Source organism: Chlorocebus sabaeus, chromosome 13, assembly GCF_047675955.1.
Source record: "Chlorocebus sabaeus isolate Y175 chromosome 13, mChlSab1.0.hap1, whole genome shotgun sequence".
Classification (NCBI taxonomy): domain Eukaryota; kingdom Metazoa; phylum Chordata; class Mammalia; order Primates; family Cercopithecidae; genus Chlorocebus; species Chlorocebus sabaeus.
In genome coordinates, this window is record NC_132916.1 from 38,126,187 (window position 1) to 38,140,045 (window position 13,859).

Sequence of the window (13,859 nt, forward strand, 5' to 3'; positions counted from 1 at the left end):
AACATCAAGCTTTAAGATACTGTTCCAATAATTTTAAGCTGACTTTTGCATTCTATCTTCAAGCCAATTTGTTACCGATCTCTCAAAATAAAATACTTTTAACCTGTACAAGAGAACATTATGTAGAATCAAAAGCTTCACTAACATCTCAACAAAGAAAAAGAGATGTGTATTATAGTCCAGGTTAACTGAAGTACACAAAGAGAAGACAAGAGGTATATGTCAAGCTAAGGCTAATCAAAGTGTAATCTTGTTTTTGTTTTTTGAAGCAAGGGAGCAAGGGAGTGAGGTCTCCCTACCAATATGCATTTACCCAAAGTTATCAGGGGAGCAAACTAGGAGTAGAACAATATCCAAACAGCAGTTTCATGAACCAGTAAGCTTCACATAGGTTTGTTTTTTTTCTTAAGTAGCCTTAGTAGCGTTACAATGACTTTTCAAATTAGTAAATAATTGTAATATATTAGACGAACAGGAAAAATATTCAGATTTGGATCATTCGAAGCTCCTAAAAATACTAATTTACATTTATCAATGTGAAAATACTTTTTACTTAGAAACGTACATCTCTGCATCTGCTTACTATACTCAGACATGTTATCTGGTCTTATTGACCGCAGAAATTTGATATACTCATCACTGTGATATTTTGTCATTTCTTCAGCAGTGGCTTTATGGGGCCTCTGTGAAGAGAAATAAATGTCAGAACTGTGGAATTACAACCGGTTATATCAGTATTATCAAACAAATATACAAATTCTCCTAATAGTCCCCTCAAAAGAACTAAGTCTACCGGAACAAAATATATAAATTCCAAAACCAACCCAAACTTATACATGTGTTTTAGAAAACAGTAATCAATTTCAAAACTAATTCAAACTCCTTTAAAAGCATTACACAGGCATATCAACTATGATTTAATCACTCCTTATTTTAGTGGAAATAGGTTGAGTAAAAAGTCAAATCCCTATGTTCATAAACTCTACTTTCTCTCCTTTTCCATGATAAAACATACAGTGATTTCATCAATGAAATCACTCACTAAACGAGAGTGTCAATTCTAAATCTTTGTTCATGACCTCTCGTCCTTTCTTCTATCCTAATCTTCTCTGTTCTGAAGAGCTCAATTTCACGTATGACACAATTCTTCCACAAGACTTCCAGACTGAATCTTATTCTAACTTCCTCTCTTCTCTAAATGTCTACATGTAACTGAAAATTCACATATTCACACATACTGCCTAACATTAATTGCTTTAAATATTTATTTTCTCCCCAAATAGCTAATTGTTGTGTCTGTATTTGTTTACACATACCCTCATCTTTATCTACAAAAACATTAAGGCAGCTGTTGTACTTGTGTTATTTGTACTATGCTTGGCCACTAACAGTATTCTACATGTATTATATGCCCTGTAAATATATGTGGGATTAATTTTATGTGTAATTACTTTGTAACAACCGCAGGTCAACTCTTTTCAGCAGCACAGTCAGATTAACAATTATTGTAAAAAAAAAAATAGTTAATATGCCACACTGAGTTGTTGCTATACTGAGTTGTTCTCCAGAAATATGAAAGTCTAGGGTAGGGTAACTTTTTTAAATGCTTAAAGGAAGATGGAAAAAAAAAAAGCTATAGTTCCCATTCTTATACATCTCTTAAGAATAAAACAAAAAGAGTTCTTTCAGCAGCACAGGCAGGTTACCAATGATTGTAATAAAAATAGTTAATATGCTATACGGAGTTGTTCTCTAGAAACATGAAAGCCTAGGGTAGGGAGAACTTTTTTAAATGGTTAAAGGAAAAGGAAAAAAGAGGCTATAGCGCTCATTCTTATTCATCTCCTAAGAATAAAACAAAAAAAGAAGTTTGTTTTCTTCCAGATCTTTTCATCTGCTAAATGCCCTCAAAAGGGGAATAATAGACAAAGTTTCACAGTAGCTAAAAAAAAAAAAAAAAAAAAAAAAAATCAGTGCTGAATATGTATCAAAAGGAATACTCACATATATTTCCATTTTTCTGTATAAGCCATAATTTAACAACAAGTTATGGGTCATGCGGATTCTATGAGGCTTCATGGGATGACCCTGTCCATAATAATAATTTCCAATATCACCTAAAATAGAAAAGACACAAACTAAACAATACAGACAAGAGACTCTCCATGAATTATTTGAATTTATGTATATCTATCATTAGAAGGCATTTACTACTTAACAAAATGTATTTAAAACCTTAGTGACTTAGATTTTGCAACTTTCAAACTGTATCAGACGACCAAGATGCTATGCACACTTTTACCAGTTGAAGACTCCATTATTACACACTACATTTATCTGTAGATTAAGGAAAGCAAGCTTTTCTGATTTTTAGTTACCCCCAGTTTTTAAAATTTCTGTTCCTTGAAGTGATGCCTGCTTTCAGTATTCTCTGGCAAATTCAGATGCTTATGGTAAGTTATCTGAGTTTTACTGGTATGATTTAAAATGTTTTCAGCAAATAACTGCTTCTTGGATGAATTGCTGGCATTTCAGAAATCTCATCATTGGTGTTTTGCATGTTAAAACGCCAAAGGCATTTTAAATGTTAAAACATACTGTGTCCATATTAAGGCCCATCAGGGAAGTTTTGGTAACTGAAATTTAGGTCCTAAATGAGGTTTTGCTCTGCTAAGACACAGCATGACATTTTGCAAGGTGATAAAAATACTGTCTCATTCTTCATGACTAAAAAGTTATAATTCCTTGTTAAATATATAATTCCTTGTTAAATGGCATCTTATATCACAATGTCTTTAAACTTATGCATAAGATTTAAAAAAGAGAAAATAACACCAAAATCACAGATTTTCATCAACTAAATTTCAATAAAATACATCTAGGTAAAGCTCCAGTGTTTCTTATAATAGTAAATAACAAGAAGTCTCTTAAATATATAAAGTCAACCCTCTGTATCTGTGGTTTCAACCGAGGACTGAAAATATTTTTAAAAAATCGATGGTGGTGTGCAACATGTATAGACTTTTTTTCCTTATCATCTTCCCCTAAATACAGTGTAACAACTATTTACACTGCATTTTCATTGTATTAGGTATTATGAGTAATCTAGAGATGATTTAAAGTATAAGGGGGGATATGCATAGGTTATATGCAAATACTATACCAGTTCATTTAAGGAACTTAAACACCCATGAATTTTGCTCTCTGTGGAGGTCTTGGAACTAATACCCCACAGGGTCAGGAGAGTCAAGCTATTTTAATGGTTTGAAGTCTATCATTTCAACATAGATTTATATATTACAATAAAAGCTAGGATAAAGAATGCGATTTATCCACTAAATCTTTCAAAGTCCTCCCTAAATACACCTTTTGTTTGTTTAATGGAACAACCCCAAAACTTTTTTGTCCTCTCTTCTACATATTTGATAACAGCCCAGGATAAGCAATCAGCTTTTACAAAATCCATGCTTCTAACAACACAAATATTTGCTTTTGTTGGTATCATACCTCTAATTTTACCTAACTTCATTTTCAACACAGCTCTCTTCTCAAAACAATTCATATACACAAGGTCTTTTAAAGGGAAAGCCACCTTTTCAAATGCAGGTGCCAACAAGGCTAAGAAACAATATAGACTTTAGCAAAGCAGAGCCATGGCCCTTTGCAACATTCCTCTGCGGTTATAATTAAGAGGCAATGAATGCAGAAAATAAACTACCTATTAAGAAAGAATCTACCACAAAGCTCTACCTTACATGGTGACAATATAAGGCATATACAATTCCTTGAAAGCAGCCTTAGATATGGAAAACCCACTAGTGTTATAAAGCATCATGTAATTAAGTTAATACAAGGGAAAGCATTTCTTAGTTATCGCTACTTAGAAATCATTTAAGTAAAAATAAATAAATTCTAGTTTTCACTAGAAATGCAGATTCTATGAGGTTTCATGGGATGACCCTGTCCATAATAATTTCCAATATCACCTAAAATAGAAAAGACACAAACTAAACACTAACTTCCATCTATCTGCCTCTGCGTAAGAATTACCCAAATCAAATGTCACTAACATCTACTACGTCATAACATCAAATACTCTAGTTATGCGCACACTGAAAATCCAGTGAAAAGCCCCAGGCCCCAGTAATTGGAGACTACAGTAGCAATTTCTGAGCAAGTGTATTTGGGGGGAAAAAAAAAAAAAAAACAGTAATTAACACTTGTTGAGTTTACGAGAAGGTACTATTCTAAGTACTTCACATATCTTTTAATCTTATCAATAAACTTATGATGTGGGTATTATTACATTATTCCTATTGTATAATTGTAAAGAAGGATGAGAAACAGACAAGTCAGGTAATACTGCTGTCACATAGCTAGCAAGTGAAGGAGCTAGATTCAAACTCTGGCAAGGCAGCTCACAGCTAATGTTCTTAAGTAGTAACACGGAATGCCAAGGGCACTTATAGATTCACTAGAAATGGCAGGGTGAAGGCTGAAAAAAAACAAGACATAACATGAAATATAAATATTTTAAATAAAGGCTTCGGATCTTGGTTAAAGAAAACCAACACAAGAAACTATGTACCTAATATATCAGAGTAATTTACTTTTTTTTTTTTTTTTTTTTGAGGCGGAGTTTCGCTCTGTCGCCCAGGCTGGAGTGCAGTGGCCGAATCTCAGCTCACTGCAAGCTCCGCCTCCCGGGTTCACGCCATTCTCCTGCCTCAGCCTCCCGAGTAGCTGGGACTACAGGCGCCCGCCACCTCGCCCGGCTAGATTTTTGTATTTTTTAGTAGAGACGGGGTTTCACCGGGTTAGCCAGGATGGTCTTGATCTCCTGACCTCGTGATCCGCCCGTCTCGGCCTCCCAAAGTGCTGGGATTACAGGCTTGAGCCACCATTTACTTTTTACTAATAGGGTCCTCAAATTGTATACGAATATGCATAGCTTTCAACAAGTTTCTCTGTTGAAATTTAGGGACCCCACTCCCACAAAGAATACACAAAGAACCTAAATGATACATGTATACAGGGCAGCCAAGCTACAGATAATTATTTGGTTAACCAAGAATTCTTCTGGCTGGGAGCGGTGGTTCACGCCTGTAATCCCAGCACTTTGGGAGGCTGAGGCGGGCAGATCACGAGGTCAAGAGACCAAGACCATGCTGACCAACACTGTGAAACCCCGTCTCTACTAAAAATACAAAAAATTAGCCGGGTGTGGTGGCGTGTGCCTGTAGTCTCAGCTACTCAGGAGGCTGAGGCAGGAGAATCACTTGAACCCTGGAGCTGAGATTGTGCCACTGCACTCCAGCCTGGGTGGCAGAGAGACTCTGTATCAAAAAAAAAAAAAAAAAAAAAAAAAAAAAAAAAAAAAAATCTTCTAAAATACAAAGGGGTTATAAAATATCCATCTCCAACTTTTTCCCACTAATTCTGTATCTCACAATTCTCTAGATGGCTACTTAGCAGGCATCCATTTTTTTTTTCTTTTTGAGATGGAGTTTCGCTCTTGTTGCCCAGGCTGGAGTGCAGTGACACGATCTTGGCTCACTGCCACCTCCGCTTCTGGGGTTCAAGCGATTCTCTGCCTCAGCCTCCCAAGTAACTGGGATTACAAGGGCCCCCGACCACATCTGGCTAATTTTTGTATTTTTAGTAGAGACAGGGTTTCTCCATATTTGCCAGGCTTGTCTCGAACTCTTGACCTCAGGTGATCTGCCCGCCTCGGCCTCCCAAAGTGCTGGAATTACAGACATGAGCCACTGTGCCCGGCCCACTTTTGCATAAAGCACAAAAAAGCTAAGAAGTTTTAAGACCCTACAATTTTTATTCATCGTTTACATGGTCAGTAATGTATTAATAATTTGGGCATTTTAAACGTTACTGATTTTCATCAAAATACAGCTTGATTATCCCTAATCTGACAATCTGAAATCCAAAATGTTCCAAAATCTGAATTTTTTTGAGCACCAACTTAATGGTCAAGCAAATGTTAACTGGAGCATGTCAAATTTTTTATTTTCGAATTAGGGATGCTAACTGGTAAATAATTACAAATATTGTAAAACGTCACCAAATCTGAAATACTTCTGGTCCCAAGAATTCAGATAAAGGATACTCAACCTTTACATAAAAATACTTTACCAATAAAATAAATATCCAGAAAAACCAGCTCAAGGTGGTTCCTTGAACACAACAAACTTTAATTATCAATGCAAAGAAATTACTGTAAAGAATTATTTATCTGCAAACTTTTACAAATTGCTCACTCTTCAAGAAGCTAACAGAATAGAAGTGTCTACTAAGGTCCACAATCTCTTATCCATATTCCTTGAAATTAGGTATGTTTCCAATTTTACACTTTTTCAGATTTTGTAGAGATATGGTACACCTGCCATATATTACGTAATAGCCTAGAGTTTGGGGGGCATGACATAATCAAACATAAATATTTCTGCAGCAAAAAAGTGTGAATATTTACAGTATTCACAGTGGAATAAAGATCATAAATAGCCTCACATTGATTCAGGTTAAGATTTTGATTCCAAATGAGTTACCAAAATTTTTTTCAATTTTCAGGTCATTTTGGATTTCAGAACTGTGAAATGTACCTTTAGACCCAAAGATAAGTTGAGTGTAAAAAAAAGACTCAGAAAAAAACAAGAAAAAAGAAAAAAGTGTATTATTTTCGTCTTCCAGACTACGTAGCCCACTACCCATTTTTTATACATATTAACACATCTTTAATACATATTTCAAGGAAGTCACTTCTCCTTGAGACATTTAGAGCCTTGGCGTCCATAATACCATTTTCTTGGATTTTACTCCTAGCCCAAGGCCACTCCACCATCAACCTTTAAAGATCAAGGGTTTTCAGTTCATCCATTCAATTTAATAAATCAAGAGCCTACCATGTGCCAAGCAGGTATTGTTCTAAGTGTTTGGGTTCATCAGTGAATAATAGTTCTGCCCTAAATTCTCTTCTCTTGGGAGTTAAGTCCTGGGACCAGTTGTCTGTCTATGCTGTATCTTTCTCAGTCTCAATACTTCACCTGATATAAACTGAGAAATCCCAAATTTCTATGTCTAGACTCTCCTCTCTGGATTATAAACTCACAGAGGTAAACTCTCTTCTCAGTCTTTTCACTTGAATTCAATAAGGATCCCAAATACAAGATGTTCAAAACAGCTCTTTATTAGTATTCCCAACCTTAGTAAGTACCACATACCACCTAACTGCTCAATCCAGAAACTTAGCTTTATTCTCTACCACCATCCCCCAGCTCCAACTCCATTTCTAATCCATCAAAAAGTTCTATTGGTTTGAGGCTCAAATCTCTCTTAAATGTGTCTATTTCTATCTAAAATGCAACCATTACATTTTATATGGACTAATACGCGTTCAATTCTTGCTTCCAGCCTATAGTCCACAACTCCTTACCAATTATTTGAAGAGAAATAATTGCATTGTACTTGAAAAACTTTCAATGGCTTTCCACCTCTGGGTAAAGTCAAATTTCTTTTACTGCCTAACATGGGACTCCACATTTTCCTCATCTTCCTTCCCATTAAGTGCACCAAGTTCTATTAATAACTATCTGGCTTTACTATTTGTAATACCTTATGTAGTAACTCTTTTTAAGGCTGGCCCATTCTCTTCCCTCAGGCCTTCCCTTTTCTGATTACCCTATCAAAGGTCCCCTCTCTTTTACTTTTTTTTTTTTTTTTTTTTTTTTTTGAGACAGAGTCTTGCTCTTGCCACCTAGGCTGTTGTGCAATGGCATGATCTCGGCTCATGGCAACCTCTCCACCTCCCAGGTTCAAGCAATTCTCCTGCCTCAGCCTCCCAAGTAGCTGGGATTACAGGCACCCGTCACCATGCCCGGCTAACCTTTTTTTGTATTTTTAGTAGAGACATGGTTTCACCATGTTGGCCAGGCTGGTCTCAAACTCCTGACCTCATGATCTGCCGCCTCGGCCTCCCAAACTGCTGGGATTACAGGTGTGAGCCACTGCACCCGGCCCCCTCTCTTACTTTATACCTGCAGTCTTTTATTTCCTTCTTAGGACTTGAGCAATCTTTTGTCTATTTGGCACACAGTAGGAACTTTAAGCCTATTTAATATGTGTGAACCCAAAGCTGGCTTAATGAACAAGTAACTATAAGCAGACTGCTACTGAAATACAGAGGAATAAGGCTTACCAGTACAAAAAAATTCTTAGACTTATCTGAATTCTTCCAAGTTTAAATTTATTAACATTCCCTAAGAGATGCCTTCTCCAATCCCAAGTGTTTTCCTTTAAGGACTTGTCAACAGAAGCGTTTAAAGTTTTTGTTAAGGATTTTTGTTTGTTTGGTAGCAGAGGAAACTCTTTGAAAAGGAGAAAAGAAAAATAAAGATTCCAGATGTTGATCTCTCCTTGGACATTAAAACCAGAGTCAATGTGGAAAAGGAAAAGTCGTAGACTGCACCAAACAGAAATGTGAATCTGTTTTCATCTAAACAATACAAAAAATGCCAAAATGCCACCCATCCTACCTAAATGTAGTCCAGAGGAGTTCCAAGAATTAGAGGGAACGTTATATGAAAGTGTTCTAATGAGGAATTGGCTGGGCGCAGTGGCTCACGCCTGTAATCCCAACACTTCGGGAGGCTGAGGAGGGTGGATCAACCTAGGTCAGGAGTCCGAGACCAGCCTGGCCAACATGGTACAACCTCGTATTTACTAAAAAATACAAAAATTAGCCAGGCGTGGCGGCATGTGCCTGTAATAATCTCAGCTACTGGGGAGGCTGAGGCAGGAGATTTGCTTGAACCTGGGAGTGGGGTGGAGGTCGCAGTGAGCCGGGATCACGCCACTGCACTCCAGCCTGGGCAACAAGAGCAAAATTCCATCTCAAAAAAAAAAAAAAAAAAAAAAGTATAAGGAATTAATCATTTATTCATCACTAATTCAAAAAAAAAAAAAAGCTACGTTTTTAAATGTAGTTGGCAAAGATACAGATACAAGCAAAACAGACAGACTGTCCTAATGAAGCTTATGTTACAGTGAGGAGAGAGACAAAAGTTATATGGTATAACCGAAAGGAAGAAAAATAAGGCAGTAACAGGGACTTAGGTAATAGGAGAAAGCATCTCTGATAAGGTAAAATTTGAAAGAAAAGAGAGGCAAAAGATTTCTGGGGGAAAGACAAGTACAGGAAAATTTCAGTCTTATTTAGTCACATTTTATTGTGCAATTAGTATTATTGGTATTTATGAACTGCTGCTGTAATTAATTTAGCACTTATTTGCCTCCAAAGAAATGATTACCTATTTCACGGATAATAAAGATTTATACTACAGCTAAGAATCTATGCAGTTGTATTAAAGGTTATTCGGCAAAAGACTTTGGTACCACTCCTGAATACAAGTCTAAGAAAATCTGACAACCGTTGACTGCCAAGTAGAATTTCTATAATTTGCTAAAGAAGGAGTACATTGGGAGGTATCATCTTGGTAATTTTTTTTTTTTTTTGAGACCGAGTTTCGCTCTTGTTGCCCAGGCCGGAGTGCAACGGCACTATCTCGGCTCACTGTAACCTCTACTTCCTGGGTTCAAGCCATTCTCCTGCCTCAGCCTCCCGAGTAGCTGGAATTACTGGTGCCTGCTACCACACCCGGCTAATTTTTGTATTTTTAGTAGAGACGGGGTTTTGCCATGTTGGCCATGCTCTTCTCCAACTCCTGACCTCGGATGATTTGCCTGCCTTGGCCTCCCAAAGTGCTGAGATTATAGGCTTGAGCCACCAGACCTGGCCTAATCTTGACAACTTTTATGTTTATATAGTTTTATCTGTATACAGTCTTTGAGTGTTTTTTTCTGGACTACTTGTCTCCAAATCTGATTATGCATCCCTCTCAGAGTAGTAAAAACTAAAGCACAGAGCAATTTGTGTATAGTTACATAAATTAGGTATATAAACCCTATTATACTGCATACACCATAAAAACAGGCACTAAATATATTTGGCCTCAAGATTAATTCAAAACAAAGTATAGTTAAACATGTCTAGATAAAGTATTAAAAATGTGAGTACTTTAACTAGAGCCTAACACAGCTTGGCTGCTAATTATATTTAAGTAGAGAAAAATTACATCGTTTTAAGGCCCAGAAAGGATCTTAGTGACTATCTAATTAGCTGTATCATTTTACAGATTGTTGATGATGATCTAGTGTATAAAGAATGAACATGATTTAGAAGTATGTTTTTCGGAATCTGGAGGCATGGGTCAATAGCTACAGTCAGAGAAGTAATAACTTCTCTTACTTTTCTTCAAAGGTTTAAGGATACCTAATCCATCAATGTCTGAAGGTTCCCTTGGGACCAACATTTCAGCGACCTAAACGGTTACCTGAAGATTACATAATGTGTGCAGAGAACAATATGTATATCTTTAAAAGTTCTTTCATTAAGATGCAAACAGCCTCAGTGGCAGACATTCTGTGTGGCCAAGAGGCTCAGTGTGCCTAACAGCCCCAGGAAGCCTAAAGGTAGGATTCCTATGGTTATAGAATTTGCTACTTCCCTCCTTTTCTTTTTCACTCACTTTCTTCCTTCTACTTCCTTTACCAAGAAGTTAAAATCATCTAACCTAGGCTAGCAGATAATTCAGACCCTACTACTACAGATATAACCCATTCCCAATCCAATTCATGTTATATACCTTAAAGTCACATAGGTACAGAAGCTCCTTTCCTTGCATTCTTTTCTCACAATAAAAAAAGAATTAGTATTGCCGCTTTTATAAGCTGACAAAACAGTGTTCTCTGATAATAAAAATGTAAGTTTTTGGATGAGGTCAGCACACTATCACATATTAATAATTAGCATAATACCTACAAAATTTAATAATCTCTGCAAAATATTTTAACTCCCTCCCACAAAAATTCAGATTATGTGAAATATAAGCAACTAAGAACTCCACTTTAAAAAAAAAAAGTGAGTCACAGACAAAAGACAAAATAACCCACCAGAGATTTCCAAACTATCAGCTATTCACTTGGTTGCTGGCCATCAGGTAAAGCAGGTGGATAGGCTACAATAAAGTATTATATTAAGTCACAATCACAAGACAAATATTTCCACTCTACTTATCAAGCTTGCATCCTTCCCCGGGGACCAGTGCCTGCTCCCATTCACACAACAAAGATTATCACAAATGGACCCAGGACAAGAGAGCTGTTCAGAAACTGCTACTCAAGTGTACCCTCCTGGTTCTAGGGTTCCACTGTGGTGACAAGAAATTACAAGCAGCTTCCTTCATCAGAGCCCATCACTACCAACAGCAACTGACAGCTTCCAGAAGAACCTCAGTACCACTTTCCCTACCCAAAACCTTTCCTCTTTACTCCAACCCTTGACAAGGATAAATCTCTAAACTTCATAAACAAGGTAATTCTACAAATTAACTTAAGCACAGGGTTACTTCCTTTCCAATTTGATCAGGGAATGCAGGGTAAGAATAACCCAAAATATGCAATGTAAATCATGTTGAAATTAAAATGTACTTCCATCTCCACCCCTCCATGATGGCATAATTTCAAATCAATTTATATAACACATATCTGGTCCTCTGAAAAATCATCTTTTAAAAGTAGGGCTGTTATTATTCTGTCCTAGCTATCGCAGATCAGACAATTCAGACTTATTCTGTAAGATTTCAGATTTTCTCCAAATGACACAGGTGGTTATTTTATATGTAAGAGTCATTAAAAGATTAATCCTTTCTAACTAAAAAGAGATAGTACGGCCATTTACAAGTTAAAGGCAGATTTATTCTAAGCTGGTGCTCTAGGGTCTTACCTCTCTAAGATACTGTGATTTATAATACACCAAATGTAGGAAACAGCTTCCAAAATTTGTATTGCTTCATACAAATCAGGACTTTCAGATCAAGGAGCCTAGGATAGGTTCTCTGTTAAATTTTGGAATCCCTTTTCTCAAGAGTAACCTACTAGAAACTATTTACCAAGCTTTTGTGAAATCTGTAAAACAGGTTACTACTCCATTCAGCAAGGAAACAGGATTCGAAGATTTAATATTACTGCTCATACTCCAAATTATAGAATGCTTAAAATTATCTGACTTTTGTAATTCACTACACGGTGAGCCCAAATTTGCCTTATTAGAATATTTAGTACTTCGCACTTCTCCCACTTCTCAAAGTTTTCCCACACCAGGATGCCACCACCTAGGAACAGCCTTTGCAAGATACCAGTGCTCGCTAAATCCCCAAAGCAGGGTCGATTTCCCGATCGAACAAAGAGCAACAAAGAAGTGGGTGGTAACCACCTCTCTCAGAGGCGAGCCAGGACCCATCGAGTGTGATCTACAACGCAAGCAGTAGCAGTTCCACATCTCCCTACCACCTCTTACTTCCTGGGAAGGCTTTCTGCCTGAAACTGGAAAATCCGAACTATTATTGAGGAAGTGGAGCCCTTCCATTTGAATCCTGAGAAAGAGGCGCTCAAAGAATCCAGCGAACAAAGGAGAGGGTTGGAGCCCACGCAAAACATGGGTGTGATAAAGCCACACGCCGGACTTGAGCCCCCACCCTCAGTAACTACTCTCCAGCGCCCACCCGGGAGGAGGGGTCCGGGGAAAGACTGGAAGCCGAGGAAGGAAAAGACGCTCCGGCCAGACCCAACGCAGGGGAGGGGAGGCGAGCAGGCGAGGAGGGGGGAAGGGGACGGGAGGGGCGGAGCTCTCGCGTCCGCGGGGCTTTGTGTAGAGTCAAGGCCGGGGTAGAAATTTTGCCTCGCGGGGGATGGGTCGAGGGGACAGAAAGCCTACGCGGGGCACCCCAAACCTGCGCTGCCACGAATGGTGGGCGGGAGAGAGAAGAGAATGGGCCGCCCCCTTCCCCGCCACCACCAAGGCGGGGTAGGCCGGCGCCGTCCCCAGCAGCAGCCACCTTCGAGGCTCCGGACGGCACGGACGAAGGGGGAAAGGCAGGAGACAAGCGGGGCGGCCCCCCGATTCCCGCCCGCAGGAGCCGCGGGTGCTGCGCGAGGAAGACGGTCTCGTTCTAACCGCGCCGGGCCGGGAACGGGTTAAGATGCGGCCAAATGTCGGTCCCTCCTCCTTCCCACCCCTCAGCTCCGGCGCCCACTCGCGACGGCGGCCGCGGAACCCAGCGCCCGGCCCGCGCGCCCACCCGGACACCGGCCCCGCAGCTCACCGTCGTAGTAGTAGCAGACTTTTTTTTTGCCGCCTCCTTGACTGTACGCCATGGACTCCCCGGCCACCGCCGCCTCCGGGCTCCTCCTCCTGCTGCTGCTGCTGCTGCCGCCGCGGCTCGGCCGGGACAGAAAAGGGCTAAGGGAAACGTGGGGGCGGTAGTCCCGCGGGGAAGGGCAGGTCGGTGGGAGGAGAGGAGGGGGCGCCGGGAAGGCTGAGGTGCCGAAAGATCGGAACCGGGGGTGGCAGCGGCACCAACTAGCGACACTGGAGAGGGGAGGGGGCCACCAAACCACCTCCGGAGGCCGCAGGGAGGTGGGCGCGCCCACTGCGGCCTCCGCGGGGGAGGAAGGGGCACGGCTGGAGAAGGAGGCCGCTTCGGGCTCGAGATTAGAGGCCCTCTGAGGGTGAACAACCTGCGCAAGGCGGCGCCATACACAGTCTTAAAATGAGGAAGTAGACAAGCTTTCGCTGCGCAAGTAGATCTAGGGAGCGTGCAGCCGGGTGAACGTTCGCCCCCCTCAGGTCTGCGCGCAGTGGTTGCGCCTGTCCCCGAGCCTGCGCAGTCGGCGCCTCGTAGCCTTGGCGGTCTGGACCCCTTGTCGGCGTCCCACGCTGCTCCCCTCCC

The 13,859-nt window shown here is 39.9% G+C and overlaps 1 protein-coding gene across 1 annotated transcript in view; it reads right to left on the reverse strand.

Moving 5' to 3' along the window:
- Window positions 1–13,567, reverse strand: part of HDAC2 (histone deacetylase 2) — a 30,881-nt gene extending 17,314 nt beyond the window's left edge. The window contains exons 1-3 of the mRNA XM_008007281.3: window positions 13,233–13,567; window positions 2,005–2,117; window positions 566–683 (exon numbers count right to left, since the gene is read on the reverse strand). Coding sequence (XP_008005472.2) covers window positions 566–683; window positions 2,005–2,117; window positions 13,233–13,284 — 283 coding nt within the window. The 5' untranslated portion in view covers window positions 13,285–13,567. The remainder of the gene's footprint in view (window positions 1–565; window positions 684–2,004; window positions 2,118–13,232) is intronic.
- Window positions 13,568–13,859: the final 292 nt, after the last annotated feature.